The sequence below is a fragment of the Chrysemys picta genome, chromosome 3 (genome assembly GCF_011386835.1).
Source record: "Chrysemys picta bellii isolate R12L10 chromosome 3, ASM1138683v2, whole genome shotgun sequence".
In the NCBI taxonomy this organism is placed as follows: domain Eukaryota; kingdom Metazoa; phylum Chordata; order Testudines; family Emydidae; genus Chrysemys; species Chrysemys picta.
This window is the reverse complement of record NC_088793.1, coordinates 39519211-39541052: the sequence shown is the minus strand read 5'-3', so window position 1 is coordinate 39541052 and position 21842 is coordinate 39519211. Positions and strand designations below refer to the sequence as shown.

Sequence of the window (21842 nt, the reverse complement as noted above, 5' to 3'; positions counted from 1 at the left end):
TAGTATTAGTCTTTCCTCTTTCTTCTAGTTTCTCTGCTTTGGTTTCTCTATATTTTCTCCTGGAAGTGGAGCTCTATGGTATGGCACTGACAGATTGGAGTATCTCGTGTAAGAATGTTCTCTCTTGAAACAACAAATGCTGCTTGAAATGAAATAAAATAGCTATTTATTGAAAATGATGAAATAATGAGAAAGGATTAAATCCTATCCCCATTACTCAGCATAATTATTAGGCTGCATGGCTGGGAAAAGCTGTAGTGCTGTGGGGAAAGGAGAGATCTAATTCCCCTTCCTTGCACCCACTTTAAGCCACTATTCATGACTAAGGCTACATTTTAGTCACAGGTATTTTTAGTAAAAGTCATGGACAGGTCCCAGGCCATAAACAAAAATTCACAAGCCCCTGACCTGTCCATGACTTCTACTATAGGGTTACCATTCGTCCGGATTTACCCGGACATGTCCTCCTTTTTGTGCTAAAAATAGCGTCCGGGGGGGAATTTGTAAATCACTCAAAATGTCCGGGATTTCCCCCCTCCCCGGCAGAGCAGAGCGAGCGGCTGGGAGGGCTGCAGGAAAGTCCCGGGCTGGACTCTGGAGCAGCTTCCTCCTCCCTGCATTCTGAGCCGGCAGCTCCTCCTCCCTTGCAGCCCAGCGCCCCGGTCCGGCAGCACTGTGCAGGGCCAGGGACTGGGTTTTGTGTTGCGCTGGGGAGCGCAGCCACGTGTCCGGCTTGTACAGAGCCCAACACCCTGTTCTGAGCAGCAGGGTAAGGGGGCCAGGGGGCAGGAGAAGGGGCAGGGAGGTTCTGGAGGGGGCAGTCAAGAAAAGGGGGGGGGCTTTTGGGGGGGAGTGGAGAAAGTTTTGGGCAGTCAGGGTACAGGTAGGGGGTAGGGTCCTGGGGGGCAGTTGGGGGGGTCTTAGGAAGGGGCAGTTAGGGGATAAGGAACAGGGAGGCTTAGGTAGGGGGTGGGGTTCTGGAGGGCAGTTAGGAGCAGGGGTCCCAGGAGGGGGCAGTCAGGGGACAAGGAGCGGGGGGGGGTGGGGGGTTGGGAGTTCTGGGGGGGAGCTGTCAGGGGGCAGGAGTGGGGAGAGGGATCGGAGCAGTCAGGGGACAGGGAGCAGAGGGGTTTAGATGGGTTGGGAGTTCTGGGGGGGGGCCTGTCAGGGGGCAGGAGTGTGGAGAGGGATCGGAGCAGTCAGGGGACAGGGAGCAGAGGGGTTTAGATGGGTTGGGAGTTCTGGGGGGGGGGCTGTCAGGGGGTGGGGAGTGGTTGGATGGGGCGTGGGAGTCCCAGGGGTCTGTCTGGGGATGGGGGTGTGGATAAGGGTTGGGGCAGTCAGGGGACAAGAGGCAGGGAGGCTTAGATAGGGGGTGGAGTCCTGGGGGGCAGTTAGGGGCAGGGGTCCCAGGAGGGGGCAGTCAGGGGACAAGGAACGGGGGGAGGGTTGGGGGTTCTGGGGGGGCGGGAAGTGGGAGGGGCAGGGGCGGGGCTAGGGCGGGGCTCCTCCCGTCCTCTTTTTTGCTTGCTGAAATATGGTAACCCTATTCTACTAAAAATACTCACCTTGACTAAAACTTGGGCGGGGGGTGGTCTGGAGACACTATGGGTGCTGGGTGAGGTGGCCCAGGCCCCCTGTCGGGGCTGGGCAGCTGTCAGGGGCTTCCTACCTGGCTCCACATCCCTCCAGCTCCTAGGCGGCGGAGGGGCCAGTTCAGGGTTTCCGCTACTCCCGCCACAAGCGCCAGCTGCAGCACATCCCCCCGGCCTCTCCACCACTTAGGAGCTGCAGGGAGCCAAGCCAGGGAGCCTCCCACCCTGAGGTAAGCACCCCCCACACCTCCACCCCCCTACCCCTAGCCCCGAGCCCCCTCCCACACATCCAAACTGCTGCTGCTGCAGAAGTCACGGAGGTCATGGAAAGTCATGGAATCTGACCTCCGTGACAGACTTGCAGCCTTACTCATAACTGTTACTGCAGTCCAGGACTTCAGCAGGTGTTGCAGCTGGGAGAGAAATGGTTGATGGATCCTTCAGTAATGGATCCACTGATGCTGCCCCTCCTCTAGTTGCTTCACCATGAAAAATCCCATCTGCAAGGTACAGGGAATTCCTGTGGAGTTGTGATCTTAGGCATGCATGTATTGTGGATCCCTAATGCAATCTTCCCACATCATTTCCCCCACCTCTCAACCTGGTATTGTGAAACCTCTGCTACATCCATGGCCCACTAGGCGGTGGACATCCACCCTATGTCTCTTATAAGTAATAGGCCTCATTGTGGAACCCTTTACTCCTTTTGGTGAGCTCTTACTAGTGCAGGAAGCCTCATTAAGGTTATTGACATTAGTTATGCTACTAAGGGCGCTACATTCAGACCCACTGTAGGAATGCATACTTTATATAGAGAACAGGTGTGTATTGATACATAATGCAGCATGTGTAGTAACCAATACAATTCTGTTGTAACAAATGGACACACTAATTATTTTACTTGTTAGCTGATCCCCTTTCTCTCTGCCTGTTTGTTTTGCCTCTCAATACATACAATCTTTGGACCAGGAACCGTTCTGTGTTTGTACAGTACCTAGCACAACACTTGCCAGAAACAACTAATAATCATCAACCTAATTTCAAGCTGATTATATAGGATATTAAAAAAGTAAATTTAAGAATTTTAGATTTACTTAGAAAAATCAAACAATTTTGCATTTCCTATATTTTCACAATTTTTCATTCTTATGGAGAAAGTTTCAGTGTTAAAATATGTTAACTACTGAAGGACCCAATCCTCAATTCTGCCTTCCTTATATTCCCAAAATACCCACTGAAGTCAAATATGGCCAACTTGAAGTCAGAGTTTATGGTAAGCAAAGAGTGCAGGATCACACCCTTAATATTTGTTTTTCATTTTATGAAAATATAATAAAAATATATAAACCTTATTCCAACAAAAGTTTTAGGAGGCAAATCTGATTCCAAACAGGTTTCAGTGTAGCTATGTGAATATGACTCTTCAAAAATTAGATCATAACATGTAGTTATAATTTTGGCTTAGCCTATCATTTCCAGATTCCATTTGATAAAAATAAACATTTGAGATGTTAACCTTGAACACTGTGCTATGGCTGTCAAGGGGCATCCCTAATTGAAGCTGTAAATTACATTACTGGAGAAGATTCAAAATGTTATTTATCTCCCTAGACATGATATTTTCCTTACACGGGCCAATGACAATTTAAAAAAAAAAGTTGCCCAAGCTCTGCAGATCACTTGTCACAAGAACATGAAAATTTGTGAGCTTCCACCAATCTCATGTTTTGTTTCTCCCCAGGTTCACTGTGAAAGCATCACCGTGGAAGCATGTCTGATTAGTTCTGCTACTTATCAGAGAACTTGGTGCTTGACCCCAATGAGTTATTGTAGAATAGGTTTCAAAATTTTACAGAAGTTGTCTCCTAAATTCTCCTCACCAGTTGAAGTCTGTCCTGAGTGGGTGGTCACTAGATGTCGTTACAAGCAGATGCTTGTTCAGTGTTCTGTCTGAAATAAGATTTCTGAATTCAGTCCAATTCCTAATGGGCGGATATTAGAAATAAATTGGCATTAATTGACACTCTCGTCAGAAAGAGAAAGACTAAGGTGTGAAATGAATATGGAGTATAAATTATCATCTTATCCCAGAGATGGTCCCTAGAGAGCCAATTTTTGAAGATCTTGGAGAAGTAGTGTGGAAAGGCTTACAATAAAGTTAAATGCAGACTGATTTTCTGGGTTGTCGAATCAGCATCTTTGATGAGCTGTAAATTCTCAACAATAATAACAAAACTTAAAGAATTTTCAAAAGCAATCAATGTTGGCCTAACTGCTTCTGCTGAAGTAAAAGGGCTTTTTACTATTCACTTCAATGGGAACTGGGCTAAACCAATGCTAAGCATTATAGAAAATCCCAAACTTATAAAAGTAGCCATATAAAATACTTATAGAAGTTATTCTGTATTACATGTATTTTTTTCTCATTTAGAAAAAATTAGAATAATTAGAAGCTGGTTCTAATAAAATTTGAATAGCTGCAAGCTTTTGAAAGTCTCTCCAGTCCAGTCACCCACATCACTTCTGCTTTCACGTGCAATTTCCAAAATTCTCCAAATAAAATTGGAGATGAGCCTAGACCAAAACCCTGATCTGGTTAAGAATATAAGAATGATCATACTGGTCACTCCAATATTCCATCTGGCCCAGTATCCTGGCTTCCAAGAGTGGCCAATGCCAGGTGCTTCAAAGGGAATGAACAGAATAGGTAATCATGAAGTGATCCATCCACTGTCACCCATTCCCAGCTTCTGGCAAACAGAGCCTAGGGACTCTTCAGAGAATGCTTTTGCATCCCTGCCCATCCTGACTAATAGCTATTGATGGATCTATCCTCCATAAACTTATCTAGTTCTTGTTTGAACCCTGTTATAGTCTTGGCCTTCACAACATCCTCTGGCAAAGAGTTCCACAGGTTGACTGTGTTGTATGAAGAAACACTTCCTTTTGCTTGTTTTAAATCTGCTGTCTATTAATTTTATTTGATGACTCCTAGTTCTTGTGTTATGAGAAGGGATAAATAACACTTCTTTATTTACTTTCTCAACACCCATCATGTTTTTATAAACCTCTATCATATCCCCCTGTAGTGAAGCGAGACTCACCAGTGCAGCACCTCCTGCGCCTTATCCTGGAAATTAGCTCTCCAGCATACAGAGCGCCTCCTACTGTCCATTGTCTCACCTGCCTCAGGCCCCCATTTCCCAAACCCCAGTGCCCCTTTACCTCAGGGTTCTGCCACAGCAGTACCCCCACACTCTGGGTCTCCCCTCCCAAGGGAACCCACAACCCTCTCACCCACCTTGCCTCAGTGGCTACTGCCAGTCATCATCTAGCCCCCCTTCACTGGGGCAGACTGCAGTCTGTCATGGCCACTCATCATCAGCAAGGAGGTTGGACCAGCTGCCTCTACCTATCTCTGGATTGCTGCCTCTGCAACCCCAGTACCTTTTTTGGCCCTTTTAGCAAGACCCACAGCTTAGTGATTTACCAGGCTGGAGCTCCACAGCTCCTCCTGCCTTTCCCCAGCCCTGCCCCATTTCCTGTACCCTGAGCTCCCAAGCAGCCCAGTCCTTCTCCCTCCAAGCCTGGAGAAAGAGAGCAACTCAGTTTCTGGCTCACAGTCCTTTTATAGGGCCATCTGTTTCCTAATTGGGCATGGTCGCAGCTGTGGCTGCCTTCCCAATCACCCTGCCCTATTGGCTCCCTAGGGCAACCCTTTCCCAGGCCTGTTTTAACCTCTTCAGGGCCCGAGCGGGGTGATCACCCCATTACACCCCCCTTAGTCATCTCTTTTCCAAGCTGAAAAGTCCCTGTCTTATTAATCTCTCTTCATATGGAAGCTGTTCCATACCCCTAATCATTTTTGTTGCTCTTTTCTGTACCTTTTCTAATTCCAATATATCTTTTTTAAGATGGGGCAACCACATCTGCACTCAGTGTTCAAGATGTGGGCGTACCATGGATTTATGTAGAGGCAATATATTATTTTCTGTCTTATTATCTATCCCTTTCTTAATGATTCCCAATATTTTGTTACTTTTTTTGACTGCAACTGCACATTGAGTGGTTTCAGAGTAGCAGCCGTGTTAGTCTGTATCCGCAAAAAGAAGAACAGGAGTACTTGTGGCACCTTAGAGACTAACAAATTTATTAGAGCATAAGCTTTCGTGGACTACAGCCCACTTCTTCGGATGCATATAGAATGGAACATATATTGAGGATATATGTGATATATGCCATCATGTGCCAGCAATGCCCCTCTGCCATGTACATTGGCCAAACCGGACAGTCTCTACGCAAAAGAATTAATGGACACAAATCTGACATCAGGAATCAAAATACTCAAAAACCAGTGGGAGAACACTTTAACCTGTCTGGTCATTCAGTGACAGACCTGCGGGTGGCTATATTACAACAGAAAAACTTCAAAAACAGACTCCAACGAGAGACTGCTGAGCTAGAATTGATATGCAAACTAGACACAATCAACTCCGGTTTGAATAAGGACTGGGAATGGCTGAGCCATTACAAACATTGAATCTATCTCCCCTTGTAAGTATTCTCACACTTCTTATCAAACTGTCTGTACTAGGCTAGCTTGATTATCACTTCAAAAGTTTTTTTTCTCTTAATTAATTGGCCTCTCAGAGTTGGTAAGACAACCCCCACCTGTTTATGCTCTCTGTATGTGTGTATATATATCTCCTCAATATATGTTCCATTCTATATGCATCCGAAGAAGTGGGCTGTAGTCCACGAAAGCTTATGCTCTAATAAATTTGTTAGTCTCTAAGGTGCCACAAGTACTCCTGTTCTTCTTTTTGCACATTGAGTGGATGTTTTCAGATAACTATTCACAATGACTCCAAGATCTCTTTCTTGAGGATTAACAGTTTATTTAGCCCCCCGGATTTTATATGTATAGTTGGGATTATGTTTTCCAATGTGCATTACTTTGCATTTATCAACATTGAATTTCATCTGCCATTTTGATGCCCAGTTACCCAGTTTTCTGAGATCCCTTTGTAACTCTTTGCAGTCTGCTTTGGGCTTAACTATCTTGAATAGTTTTGTATCATCTGCAAATTTTGCCACCTCACTGTTTACCCCTTTTTCCAGATCATTCATGAATATGTTGAACAGCACTGATTCCAGGACACACCCTTGGGGTACACCATTTACCTCTCTTCATTCTGAAAACAGTCCATTTATTCCTACCCTTTGTTTCCTATCTTTTAACCAGTTACCGGTTATGATATGACAGTTATTTCTAATCAGATACCAAACTTTTTGCTCATTTCTCCCTGCTTCCTGAGGGTGCATGGAAAGGCATGGAGCCCCTGCAGAGCAGGCAGCCATGTGTGTGTAGTAGTTTGTGCACTCCCCCTACATGCCAGAGAGCTATGTTATGCAGAGAATATGCTATGGTTATATGCAATATGCACCGTCTAGTGGTAAGTAAATATCTTATTCTGAGTTTTCCAAATTGTGTAAATAGCCCAGTGAAGCCATCATGGGCCTTCTAAACACGATGGCATTCTCCATTCCTTTTCTTTTGTTTAACAAGGTAAAATATGCTTGAAGGACTACAGTATGAATTAGGGGATCTTAATATGTCTGCACAATTTTCTTAGGAAATAAAATATACTTTCTGAAAAATATAGAGGGATGCTTTCTATCCTCCACTACAGTGTGTGTTGGGTTATAAAATGTGGCCTGTTAGTAAGTAAACCCATGGAATGGGGACTACTGTGGCTCCTTTGCATTCTCTTTCTAGTTCTATATGCTACAGAGTCTCCACACAGACAGTCCAGTCCAGGAAGCTGCTGTTCTCTCTCAAGTGCTCCCCACACAATCAATGTTTGTAGTTCTTGCTACATGGCAGCCATTCCTGCCTGAGCAGAATGATGTGTGGAGGTGGAGCCGCTGGTCAGAATTACACAACGGCATGGGCCCAGAAGTAACCAGATTTATTATGGGGCAGAGAGAAGCCAAGGCAGCTAAAAGTGTAACAAAGGTGTGACATCTTTGGTCATGTGCATGGTTACAAATGATCATATACCTCAGTCACATGGCAGGAGTCTGTATCCACTTACTCCAGTGGTTACTGTTGCATCTTCTTCTCCCAACCCCCACATTTAAAATAATTAAATGCAAATAAATCAGTAATAGCCATCATAAAGCTAATACAACCAGTTAACAAAAAGAATAATTTGTTCCACTGCTCAAGTGGATCCAACAACCATAGACTCTGTTTACTTCTCTTGGTGTTTTTCATTGTCAATGAGTTGACATCTGTTCTTTCTGTCATCCTGAATGTCCTCATGAAAGAGAGAGCCAATGTTCTCTTTGGTTTTGTTTAGATGTCATCGGTTATTTTTGGGATTGTTACAATCTTTGTGTAGATGGTTCAACTGTTATTTTGGCAAATCTGCCTTCACTTTCAGTTTAGAATTTAACAGTCTCTCCCATTTGCAATTAGAGTAATTGTTTAATATTTTGTTGTAGTATTTCTTCTATTTTAGTTTCTTAACTTAAAGGTTAATTGTCCTTGACTCAAGTAAAGATCCTATTATAAAGATATATATTTTTTCCTTCTGATTGAATTGGTGAACCTAATGAAGCATTGGGAGGTGGCTAGTCTAACAATGAAAAACGTAGATCCTTTGAATCTACCATGGTTTTGCTTAAATCAAGTTCTCCACTCTATCAACTGACATCTCTGGCGCATAACAAGGTCTTGATGAGGAATGCCTGACATATTAAAGAAAATTGCCTGAGTGAGCCACTTGTGAGTTGTGAGTTCTGTTAATAATTCAGCTGGAATCTCATGGTGAGTAAATTAATTTATGTGTCGCCACAACACTGATGTGTAAACCCAAGTAGTAGTCCATAAAGAACTTACTGTAAACATTGTTGTTTAATTCAAATAGTTCTGTTCCAATCTTGTACCAAGGTGATTGGGAATTTCATGTGGTTTCAGTGTTTCTTTTCCATTCTGTTTCCTGTATTTATTTCACATTTTACACTAGGCATCAGTCAGACTTAGCCACAGTAGACTTTTTACTTTATTCTTACATTTCTCAATGTCCAAATGGATACAGTGAATTATAGTTAGCATTTCCAATCTTGGACTGAGATATGTCACAATATCATTTATACGGAATCCCAATCTATGTAGCAATTTCATCCCAGTGGTCCCAGTACATTTTTTATGCTGGCAGGATGCATAGTTTTTGTATTGGATAGTCATCTAGAATTACTATCTAAAGATAGTATTATTAGTATTTTTATTTAATATGCATGCTGCAGTAGCACTTGTGCCAGAACCCCATTATGCTAGGCGCTGTACACAAATAGTAAATGACATTCCCTTCCCCAAAGAGTTTTACAATCTAAAAGCTGCTGTAGGTTGCATTGTTGTCCACCCAATCAATTTTATTATTAGTCCCATGGTAATTGGTGTTCTTCTTAAACCCTTGTCTCCTAAGGTGCCTGTTATTACGTGAGAATACAGCTTTGATTTAAAAAAAAAATAAGTTTTTAGCCCTGCTGATTGTAGAGAAAAGCTTGAAAAATATGAAGACTAAAAGCTCAAAAAGCAGACACAAATAAAAATAAACCAGAGTGTATTACTTTTTTAAAGAGTCATGAATTTTAAGGTGTGTTTATTTTTTCTTATTTAGTTTTTTGGGAATCTGACTAATGAATGCTTAGTGTTGGCAATGCTCAGGCTGGGTCATTTTGTTTCCTATTTGATCTTAGTTTAGAAATGGATACTACTTGAATCATATTTACATCAAAATTGTCTTCTTGAAGCTCTTCTGTAAATAACCTGGGATTTGGGAGATGTGGGTTCAATTCCCTGCTCTGCCACAAATTTTCGATATGACTTTCAGCAAGTGACTTAGTGTCGCCATGCCACATTTTCTCCTCTTTGAAATAGCATTGCTCTCCCCCAGCAGGGTGTGGTGAGGATAAATAAAAATTGTGAAATATTCAATATTATAGTAAGTACCTTAGATAACTTTCACTGTTTTTTGGTGCTTTGTAAGAAGCCCCTTGCTGGTTCTGTATTTCACATTTATTAAGTGCTTTTTCAGTTTTCATGATTATTTTATGAAATCTAAGTGGTGCTTCAAACAATGGTTTCCAAAAGTTTCTAGTTGTGCTTCAACTGATTGCTGTCCATAACCATATTCATGAAATCACTAACAACCGAAACCAATTGCCACCTTTTCTTTCTCAATCTGAGCTCAGTTTTATTGTGTTTTAGTGAGTGCTACAGAAGTATATACCTCAGGGCCATCATTTTGCAGAAGAACAGTTCACAATTCATGTGATCTTGTATCAACTGAAATGTTGAGCCTTTTCTTAAATTTCAAAGTGTTTCAGTACTTGTGCTTATGTGACAACTTTTTTAATTCCCCAAAGAATTCTTTTTTTAATCATTCCTGTTCCATTCTGTAGTATCTTCATGCAGTATTTCAAATGAAGGATTTCATTGTGATAAATTAGGAATTAGATATGTTAACGTGTTCATGAGTCTCTGTAAAACCTCCTTTCTTAGGTTTGATTTGAGCTCCTTTGTTATTGAATGTGTGTCCTAAATTATTAATATAATTCAGTTTTTAGCTGGCATTTGATCCTGTTTAATTTAAGGTTTCCTTTGGAATGCTGGGGTCCTGATCATTTTCACCCCAAATCAGTAGATCAACAATAATTTCCACTTTACCCAGATCCTCAAAAATCTGGAACATCTTTGATGCACATCACATGTTGCTGTTGTAATGTTGAGGATCCTGCCTTTTGCAGGTATCCCAGGATCCATGTATCCAATTCTTCAGGGAGAGAAAATGCCCAATGTAATGTTTTTGAACAAAACTCTAAAATTGAAAATCGCAAAGTTTACTAGTCCATATATGGATTTTTCCTGCCTTAGGCATGCGATTCAGAATGTTCAAATCTGTGGCTAAATGAAGGCATGGGTAAATGTCACAATATATCAGTATATGCAGAATTTGTTGCATGATTGCAGTAGGCCTTACTTCAATATATTTTATGCACTGTTTTTTTTCTTGACAATTGTGTATGGATATTTAAAGGAAAGCACAAATACATTCCAAATAAAGTTCTATCCTGGAGTGATTTTATGTTGTAATCACTGACATTAAAATGAATGTATTTGTATCATCAATTAGAAGTGGGCTTTACATTTTAATTAAAACATAAATGGATTTTACATCACACAAATATTAAAATCAAAACACAGGCATAGCACCAAGATTTCTGTTTTGTTTTCACATAAATTCTTATTTTAATTTCTCTCCTAAACTCTGTTTTTTAACAATTATATTACTATATGTTACTAGTTTTTAAAGAGCGCACTGCCACAGATGCATTTCCATGCTTTCTGCACTGTATGATCTGATAGACTGTGCTTACTGATTCTCATTTATTCTCTACAGGCTCCATCATCGCCCTCCTCACCCATAGCTAATGAACCAAAATATGAGAAGCGCTGGCTAGACACCCTATCAGTTCCTCTATCGATGGCTCGAATCTCAAGATACAAAGCCGGAACAGATAAATTAAGGTTTGTAATTTGAAAGGGAAAGAAGTGGGTTAACTAAATGCACCTAATTTTTGTTATGAAGGTGTTGGCTGTGGAAGAATTCTTTGACTTGAGAGATGAAAATTTTTAGTTCATATTATTATACAAAACTGTACTATTTTCTCTTGAGATTTATAACATGCATAGGAGGACTGTTGAAGACAAAGAAAAAGTAAAAAAGGACAATAAAAGTAAGTAGGTAAGATAAGGTAAGTAAGTAAGATAGGGTTCACCACCAGGTCTTTTTGACAGGTTTCCATGCCCCTTTTTTGCCTTACATCCTGTCCTCAGGTTCTGTATCTGGTCACATGCCCTTTTGGTGTGGTCAGCCATTTGGGGGAAAATAGGGGTTTTATTTTTTTTTTTCATGGGGAATGTTAGGGATAGTTATGTGCATGTGATTTTACATGTGAAAAATAGGTTTTTAGATCATTCAGAAAATAAGGCAGGTTCTGAGAAGAGATAAAAAATAAGGGAGGTTATTAAAGACAGAGAGAAAAAAATAAGGGAGATTATTAGAGAGAGAAAAATAAGGGAGGTTATTAAAGAAGAAAATAAAGATAATTAAAGGAAACTAAGGAAAAATAAGGACTCTTAAAGAAAGAGAGGCTTATTAAAGACAGAGAGGAAAAATAAAGTTTATTAAAGAAAAGAGAAAAAAATAAGGGCTACTAGTAATACCCTTGATAGGGTTGATCACCATGTATTTTTGAGAGGTTTCCACACACCCTTTTTTGCATTTGTCCCATCCTCCGAGTCCTGTCCAGTCATGTGCACTTTTAATAGGATCACAGAATCATAGGATTGGATGGGACCTCCAGACATCTTCTAGTTCAGTCCCCTGAACTCCTGGTAGGACTAAGTATTATCTAGACCATCCCTGATAGGTGTTTGTCTAACCTGCTCTTAAAAATCTCCAAATACAGAGATTCTACAACCTCTCTCGGCATTTTATATTCAGTGCTTAACTACCCTGACAGCTAGGAAGTTTTTCCTAATGACCAACCTAAGCCTCCTTTGCTGTAATTTGAGCCCATTGCTTCTTGTTCTAATCTCAGAGTTTAACAACAATTATTTGGCTTAAATAAAATAAATTAATGGAGATATCCTATCTCCTAAAACTGGAAGGGACCTTGAAAGGTCATTGAGTCCAGCCCCCTGCCTTCACTAGCAGGACCAAGTACTGATTTTGCCCCAGATCCCTAAGTGGCCCCCTTAAGGATTGAACTCACAACCTTGGATTTAGCAGGCCAATGCTCAAACCACTGAGCTATCCCTCCCCCTTCTTTAAATGAAAAAAACAACAGATAACACATACATCTTTTTAAAAAACAGTATTTTTAAAGTGTTGCTAGAGAAAAACTTTCATAATGAAATCTTTAACTTTATACAAAACACACAGACACACACATGCTAATTTAAAAGGAAAAAACAGCTTATGTAGATAAGAACGCTGTTTTTCACCCACTTTTTAAATGCTGTCAAAGTTTTAACAGTTTCCTAAAGGAAAAAAAAACGGTTGTAAAGAAGGCTTTAGATGTATATAATATATAAAACAAAAGTAGTGCAGGGGTCGGCAACCTTCAGCATGTGGCCCATCATGGTAATCCGAAGGCAGGTCGTGAGACATTTTATTTACATTGACCATCCGCAGGCACGGCCCCCCGCAGCTCCCAGTGGCTGCAGTTCAGCCTGAGAAGGAAATACATTTTAAATCTGTCTCTAAAGAGAGAAAAATAGTAAGAAATTTGTATTGAGAGAGATCTAGAACTCCATCCCCAATGAGCCATATGCAGGAGAATTAACTTCTGTCTCTATTTCTGCCACAGACTTCCTTCCTGTGTGATGCTAAGCAAGTCATTTTAGCTAAAATTTTGACAGGTGGTCACTGAGTGTGGATTCCTCATTTCCTGTGCACCTGACTTGAGGCATCTGGGGCCTGACAATCTAACTGCAGGTGAAGTCAATGGGAAATGTGAATGCTCAGTACTATTCTTAGTCAGGCAGTATAGTCTGGAGCACATGGATGGGAGTCAGGCGACTGAGTTCTAACCATGGCTTTGCCACTGTTTCATTGTGTGACCTTGAGCAAATCACTTAAGATATCTGGAGGGTGGGATAATAATAATTTATCTCCCAGGCAAGTTGTGAAAATACATTCATTAATGTTGGTTATACATGCAGTCACTGTGGGTTTCAAAGAAGAGACTGCAAGGAAATTAATAATTTTGTATTCAGGGTTTGGATGGCATTCAATACATAAGGGATCAGATCGGGCCACATATTGAATGATGAGGATAAAAAGAATTGTTAAATAGTTGCCTCCTTTCTTGAGCATCATCATCCCGTGCACTGAATGAGGCATATGTCCTGATTGTATGTGATCATTTATTTAAAGCTATCTTAAAGCAAAAGGAGACAGAATTCAGGTTGCCTGGGAATTATTTAACTTTCAAGAGCTTGACTCTGCAATCTAAATTATGTTCTTTTAACATCATTGTAATTTTACATTGTATACACATTTTATCAGACATTTTATTAAAACGTATACACATATATGTGTGAATATACATACACATGCCACAGTAATACAAGAAATTTTAACTAATTTGCTGCTTGTGGAGGAAAGGCAGTCCAAGGTTAACCTCCAATAGCAAAATATTTTGAAAATGCCTGCTAATTAGTGATTGCCAAAAGCCAAATATTATAATATGAAGAAATATTTTTATAAGCAAGGGAAAAATAAATAATTGGCCGGCATTTTCAGAATATTTCCCTATAGGAGGTAATAAGATCTTCAGTATTTAGTAGGCTGTTTAAAAGATTAGTCTTAATTTAATTGTGCCTGCTGGTCTGGTGCTGTTTTTAAAAGCTTTTTTGACATTCTTTACGTCTTCTCTCAAAGACGAGAGAAAAATTTCTTTGTACGGCACCAAACACGTTGTCTGCACTGAACAAGTAAGAAATGAGTAAGAGGCAATGTAAGAAGTCACATCTTACTTTTCTGACAAATTTTTCAGATATTCTGTTTCTTACTTGTGAATTTGCTTTTTTATACAAACTGTCATAAACAGGGCAGAAGTCAATCCAGTTATTCTTGCTGTCTGGCTGTTATAGCAACTTGAAATGACCTTGCTGATCTTATATGTTGGGTTTTTTTAACCATGATTGTTGCAAGCAAGGTGTATTTTCATTTTTTTCCTCTATCTTTCTGTAAATAATCTTTTCTTCGAGCATTTCAGACAGGTATCTGAACAAAACTGAGATTGTCTGTCATAGGGTTATAAACTATATAAAACTTTACTCAAGTTCATCTTTGCTGTTCCCTTTATAATATCTTACAAAGAATATCATGTCAGTGTGTTGTCATTATTGATTATAACACCGTCCTGACCTTTCTTGACTTCTGTTTGTATCAGACATGTTTTGCACTGACACAGTCATCTACCATGAGAGATGCAGTGTTGCCTAGTGGATAGTGCACTGGACTAGGACTCAGAAGTTATAGGTTATAGGTATTCCTGGTTGTGGTACTGGCTTTGGGAGTGACCCTGGACAAATCACTGTGCCTCAGTTTGCCTCTCTGTAATGGGGATAATGATACTTACCTCCTTTGTAGAGCACTCTGAGAGTTACAGATGAGAAGTGCTGTAGGAGAGTTAGGTCTTATTATTATTGCACCATATTTATTCTGTTTATTCTGTCTGCGGAGCTAGATTCTAGTATACTTTTATTGGGATTGGATTAAAAGTCTCATCTTGGTTCTCTTCCAAATCGTGAGTACCTTGGTATTCACCTTGCTTAGTTTTAACAGGAAAATGGATCCTTTCAATGTTCGTTTGTGTCACCAGATGGCACCTTCCACATTGATTGTTAATTACTCTTTTTTTTTACTATAATTAAAGTGTAGTACTTGAACAGTGGGTCTCTCACCTCTTGGGAGACTACTATGAACCACTGGGCTAAAAGTTATAAGGTGATCATCAGCTTCTCTGAACAGATTTTGAATGGGAACCAATCTGGTAGGTGGCCTCTGAGTACACCTGCCGGATCAGGACCTGCACGTGAGTTAGGCAGCCAAAGGCCTATCTTCCCTTGGTTTGTCAATCACTCTGGGACTTAGGTGGAAGACAGGTGTTTGGATACCTAGAATTAGGTGGCAGTGTGCATGCTCTGAGGCAGAAACATAGGGCCCTAGGGAACTTTCTCCTTGAAAACTTAGAGGCCAAGTGACTTTAGGTGCCTGCAGGGCTTTGACAGGAGTTTTGTGCTTTGCAGTGATCCCAAAATTGGGACTTAGGTGCCTAAAACATGGACTTAGGCATCAATTTCTTTTGTGCATCCAGCCCTGTGGCTTTACTGCATGTTTGCATAGTGCAATAGAGACATTGATCCCTGACTGGGACCCTGAGGTGCTACTGGAATAAACAAATGATAGTAATTCAAGAATAATGAATAACCTATGCCACTATTCTTCTTGAAGCAAGATCATCCATTTAGTCACAAATATCTTTGCAAATATGATTTTTCATTATCCAATCAACTCTAGTTCTAAAACACCTGTTGGGATATTTTCCTTGTTAATCATCCTACACTTCCTTTATCTATCCCATTACTTTTAGTAATACTCCCTTGGTGTTCTCAAATGACTTCTCTCAACATTTAACTCAATATGTTGATTTGCCGAGTTGGCTTTGAATATTTTAACATCTGGTCTAGTTTAATTTAAAAGAGATTCACTAGGAATGTGTTATATTTAGTGTACAGGATACTAAATTTCTGCATGAATGAGGACCAGTTAACAAAATAATATCATTCAAATCAACATGTAGACTTTTTGGATTAGTGTATCTGCTGTATTCTGTCAACCTAAAGATGAGAAAAAATGCTATCAACTAAGTCATTGGTGTCAATGTGGTCTCTTCATTACTCTGTATCAATGTTATTGTTATATCATTATAAGAAATCTACAGAATTGGTGAAAGATCGGGGGGGTCAGTAAATGGTACCACCCATATAGCTGAGAAAACATCCCCAGTTGATGCACAGTATTTCCCATCCTATGAATATCAGAGTGTTTTCAAATTATCACATTGGCAAAACAATTGGTTAATTTGGATTTGAAATACTAAGGTGTCTGAGGATTTTTCATGCCAATATTACTGTTATTAACTGATCACAGGCAGTGTGGTGTTTTTGTTTTTAAGAGGGGGAAAATTGTTTCACCTTTTGTTCTGCTTTCTGGCAATATACCAAATTCTAATGCACTGTACTGCTGCCTCAGACTTGTTAGGGTGTGCTGTTTGCTAGGATAAACATGATTGAGGAAATATGACATCAGTAACCCAGTGCAACACACCATCTGGGAAAACTGAAGAAAAATGCTTTTTGTATACTGCAAATAAAGAAGCAGTACACTTTCAGAAAATAAACAGGAACATTTTCAGACCATTTTCTTTAATGCCTAGTCCATCTTGCGGTGGAACTTAGCTAATGGAATTTAGTTAAACATTCTGTTGGCAATAAAGAACCCCTGGTGGTGTTGGCCTCGCATTGTTTAATGGAGTTAAAGGGGAAATTACTTTTCTGTAGATATCATTCAAATGGTTCCTACTCCTGGGTCTTGCACTTGTAGCACAAGGCAGAAGGGAAATCCCCTAGCTTTCAAAGGCTGTTGATCCTTTGAGGCACTGATAGGTTTCACATACAAAGCAACTTGCCAGTGCCGCTGTGTCATCTAATATGTTCTGCTTCACTTCACTTCATCTAAAGTTTATCAGGAACAGAAAGCAAAGTGCTCCCTAACCTCCAAAAATCAGTAGTTCAGCATGGAGTTCTCACCGTGTCCCATTGGGATGCAGTGACTGCCTCAGCTTCCCCTCACCACTGTGCCTTGATTTCCCTCTGAGTTGATAGGACATTTTATATTAGCCAGGGATCAATCTCTCTCTTTCTCTCTGTAGAAAGACCCCACAATAAGTGCAGCCTATTCTCTGGTCTCTTTCTTACTGGGGAACAGAAGCTACCTTAGATATCCTGCTTCCTCTTCTCAGCAAATCTTATTTTGTAGCCTGCAGTCACATGTTCCCTCAGAACGATGAATCACATGATGTCTTGCTGCTTGAATAGGATTGTGAGAAGCCATATACCTTCCTTATGGGACTCAGAACACCCTGTTAAACTGTGCTAGAAATATTTACTTATTTTAATATATGCATACCTGAAAGGCACATATCTCATCCTCTAGGCACTTCTCACAAAATTGTACATAGCACAATTCTTACAAAACCAACTAATTCTGTAGCTTATCCTGTCCACACATCAACTGAAGAATTGATTTAAAAATTCACCATTCTGTACTCTCCCTAAAGACTACAGAAAATCATTTGCAGATCAACAAATTCAAACCTAGCTGGTCTCTGGTGTACGTGAGTGCCAAGTTCTTCCACACTTTATAGGTTAATAAACAATAGCGTGAATAATATCTAGAAATCAACAGGCAGCCAATTCAAATCACACAACACCATTCACTATGAGTTGTACCTATCCTGGCATATGGATGTCATGACCAGAAAGTCAGTAATTGAAAACAAATGTTTCATTTCCCAACTCTAAGGGGAAGGTTGGAGGATGGAAAACAGCCAAAACCCCTTGAGTACCAAGGGAGATCCCACCTGCCTTGTGAAAAAGTACTACTGCTAAAAGCAGGAACTCAGCCAATGCTGTATCTTCAGAGAAAACAGTAAGAGTGTGTTAGGATACATTTCAATACATAGCTGGCAATACCTTGCACTGACTGGGAGAGGGACAGAATCACCTAGTGCATTTCTCATCTTTCATTTCAGTTATTCTCAGGTAGTGCTTACTGTGAACACATTTTGGAACCCTAACCTCTGCAGCTAATTTAAATCTCTTAGAATGATGTACAGTAATGAAGAGAACCCTTTTATCTTTCTTAGCTGCATTAGACTCTGCAATGCTGACAGAAGCAAAATAGACGGAAGAGTGACTTTTTTCATTAAAACAAGTCAATCTGAGTCAGGTTAAACATAGAGAAGAGGTTTGATGAATAAGATGCCACCATTTTATACTGTGACTTTCTCCCCCTCTGGCAGGGTCAGGGGTGTGTGGAGAAACTGGGTCTCCCACATCCCAGGGATTGCTCTAACCACTGGGCTAAAAGTTATATGGTGGGCACCACAATCTCCTCCTCCTGGCTTCTTGGAAAAAATGGCATAGGCGCCTAACTCCAGGAGAGGGTTCACAGCTGAGAATAACAAGCAGAGATAGGTATCTCCTTGCAACCCAGATTTAGGCAACTATCTCCATGAGAGAGGTGAGGCTTAGGACACATCCCTCTTGTTAGCATCTCCCATTGGCAAGCTTACACGGCTTCCCACCTAGTGTGCTGGCTTATATGAATCACAACCCTATTTCTCCCCATTTTTTTAGTTCACGAGCCTTGGCACCTAATTCAGGCTTTGTGAATCGCAGTGATTTAATGGGCATGTAAAAGTTAGGTGCTATGATTCTCAGTGTTACAACACCTAACTTCTTTTATGCATCTACTCCCTACCTAAAAGATCTTGTAACCTTAGTATAATGATAACATGCAGCAGGTGGATAAAACAAACAAACAGATAGGAGTCAGGGAGAGAAAGAGGTAGGAATAATAAAGCAGTTTTTTATATACTAGCAGTGTGCATAATCTAACTTGTCACCTGCCTAGCTGTTATCGACTGGCAGTGTTCTGTATTCCTCTTGGCAGAAATGATTATTAAGAGGGGATGTGGGACAGGATAAGGTCGTGGCTTTACACATTTCTTTTCTGGGAGTCTGCATTGTGCACATGAGAATGATTGCCAGATATTGATGAAAATGTCTGTGAATTCTAAAAGTCTGAGGAATTTTTATCCTGAATGATTCATTTGACAACATGTATCAAAAGTGCAATATGCTCTATTGACGATTCTCTTGTTTCAAAAGTTTCAGTCATCTAGTCAGTGAGTAGAGCCATAACCATGAGCCATGCATGACTATTCACCTAAACAAAAAGGATAGTCCGGTGGTTAGGACAATAGCCTGGGACTTGGGAGACCCAAGTGCTGCTCCCTTCTCCACTACAGGCTGCCTTACAAGACACTTAGGCCAAGATTCTGACAGGTAGTTCAGCCCTTAGCTTTCACTGAGATCAGTAGTAGTTAGCACCTGAAAACCTTTGAGGATCTGAGCCTTAGTGTCTCTCTGCTTCAGGTCCCCATCTGTAAAATGGAGATGGTAAGAATAAATTTCTATGTCACCTGGATGTTAGGAAGATAAATACCGCAACAAAGTTACTGTGCTGCCTGGCAGCATGAGTCGGAGTTTCTTGACACATCCACAGAGAGCATCTCCAGTGTGAGGCTGCACCACAGTCTCAAGAGGTATCTCTGAAACAAATTGCCATGGGTGGAGAGCAAAGCTGCACCAGCAGCAGGAGAGGAGCTTCAGCTCTACCCTCTTCTATGCCCTCTTCCAGTAACAAAAAGCTTTTGTTAAATGTAATTATTCCAGGGACTTTGCATGCCTCTGCTAACCCTCCAATAAAGAGATTGTGAGGTCACAGTACGTAAAGTCTGTGAGAGGTTCAAATACCACAGTTACATATAAATAACATCGCTAAAATCACACATCATGAATAACAACTAATGAATAGTTTAAATGAACAGCCCAGAGGCTGAAAATTGCTTGTCCATGCTATTCAGTGAATGTAACAATGAATATGTTGTAAACAACGTTCACTTACAAACCAAGTAAAGGATTAAATTTGCAGTTAAAATATTTTCAGCAAATGATTCAACCAGCTCGTATCTGGATCTACACATTCCTACCACCATCATCATTTGGGAGTGCACCAAGGACAACATTGTTTTGGCAGGATCATCCTTAAAAGGCCCTGGCCAGCAGCAGGGCTATCCTTAGGCATATGCAGCATATGTGGCTGCCTAGGGCACCTGAAAATTTGGGGCACCACTGGGTCTTAGTGTCCACCGTCCCGGCTTTCCTATCGCTGTTCTGACCCTTCCTGCAGGCTCCCACAGCTAGCTGCTGCAACCTGTAAAAAGCAACAGAGGGTCCTGTGGCACCTTTAAGACTAACAGAAGTATTGGGAGCATAAGCTTTCGTGGGTAAGAACCTCACTTCTTCAGATTCAAGTAATGGAAATCTCCAGAGGCAGGTATAAATCAGTATGGAGATAACGAGGTTAGTTCAATCAGGGAGGGTGAGGTGCTCTGCTAGCAGTTGAGGTGTGAACACCAAGGGAGGAGAAACTGCTTCTGTAGTTGGATAGCCATTCACAGTCTTTGTTTAATCCTGATCTGATCGTGTCAAATTTGCAAATGAACTGGAGCTCAGCAGTTTCTCTTTGGAGTCTGGTCCTGAAGTTTTTTGCTGTAAGATGGCTACCTTTACATCTGCTATTGTGTGGCCAGGGAGGTTGAAGTGTTCTCCTACAGGTTTTTGTATATTGCCATTCCTGATATCTGACTTGTGTCCATTTATCCTCTTGCATAGTGACTGTCCAGTTTGGCCAATGTACATAGCAGAGGGGCATTGCTGGCACATGATGGCATATATAACATTGGTGGACGTGCAGGTGAATGAGCCGGTGATGTTGTAGCTGATCTGGTTAGGTCCTGTGATGGTGTTGCTGGTGTAGATATGTGGGCAGAGTTGGCATCAAGGTTTGTTGCATGGGTTGGTTCCTGAGTTAGAGTTGTTATGATGCGGTGCGTGGTTGCTGGTGAGAATATGCTTAAGGTTGGCGGGTTGTCTGTGGACGAGGACTGGCCTGCCTCCCAAGGTCTGTGAAAGTGAGGGAACATTGTCCAGGATGGGTTGTAGATCACTGATGATGCGTAGGAGAGGTTTAAGCTGAGGACTGTAGGTGATGGCCAGTGGAGTTCTGTTGGTTTCTTTTTTGGGCCTGTCTTGTAGCAGGAGGCTTCTGGGTACACGTCTGGCTCTGTTGATTTATTTCTTTATTTCCTTGTGTGGGTATCGTAGTTTTGAGAATGCTTGGTGAAGATCTTGTAGGTGTTGGTCTCTTTCTGAGGGGTTGGAGCAGATGCGATTGTACCTCAGTGCTTGGCTGTAGACGATGGATCCTGTGGTGTGTCCGGGGTGGAAGCTGGAGGCATGAAGGTAGGCAACCTGGTGACTCTTACTCCAGAGGGGATCTAGTAACTTAAAAGTGAAAAAGCCTTCCAGCCTGCCAGACCTATTAGCACAACATTGAAACTGTTAAAGAGCCATTCAAGTGTTAATGAAGACATTTAATAGGCATTTGCCAAACCCCAGGTATATATGGCCAGTTTCTGAATTTACTGACAAAACCAGTTGTGCATTATTGTAGTATTTACTCAGAACATGTTAGTATACAGGACCCTAGTTTAAAATTTGCTTTAAAAATTTAATATTTCATTAGTGAGTTGGTGAAGATTATAAAATCACATCTCTAAAAATTCCTTGCATTTTTAGATGCACAATCTGAATATTCATCTTTAGCCTTTTATGCTTGAATCTTCAGACATAGTTTTTTAAATAAATCCTTCAAAAGATCACCCTTATCTAAAATACACATTTTAATT

At 40.9% G+C, this 21842-nt stretch overlaps 1 protein-coding gene across 4 annotated transcripts in view; it reads left to right on the top strand.

The window, feature by feature from the left end:
• Window positions 1-21842, top strand: part of SNTG2 (syntrophin gamma 2) — a 467752-nt gene that overhangs the window by 324394 nt on the left and 121516 nt on the right. For all 4 annotated transcript variants that reach the window (XM_008163718.4, XM_042848764.2, XM_024101595.3 and 1 more), the window contains exon 9: window positions 11066-11193. In XM_008163718.4, coding sequence (XP_008161940.1) covers window positions 11066-11193 — 128 coding nt within the window. The remainder of the gene's footprint in view (window positions 1-11065; window positions 11194-21842) is intronic.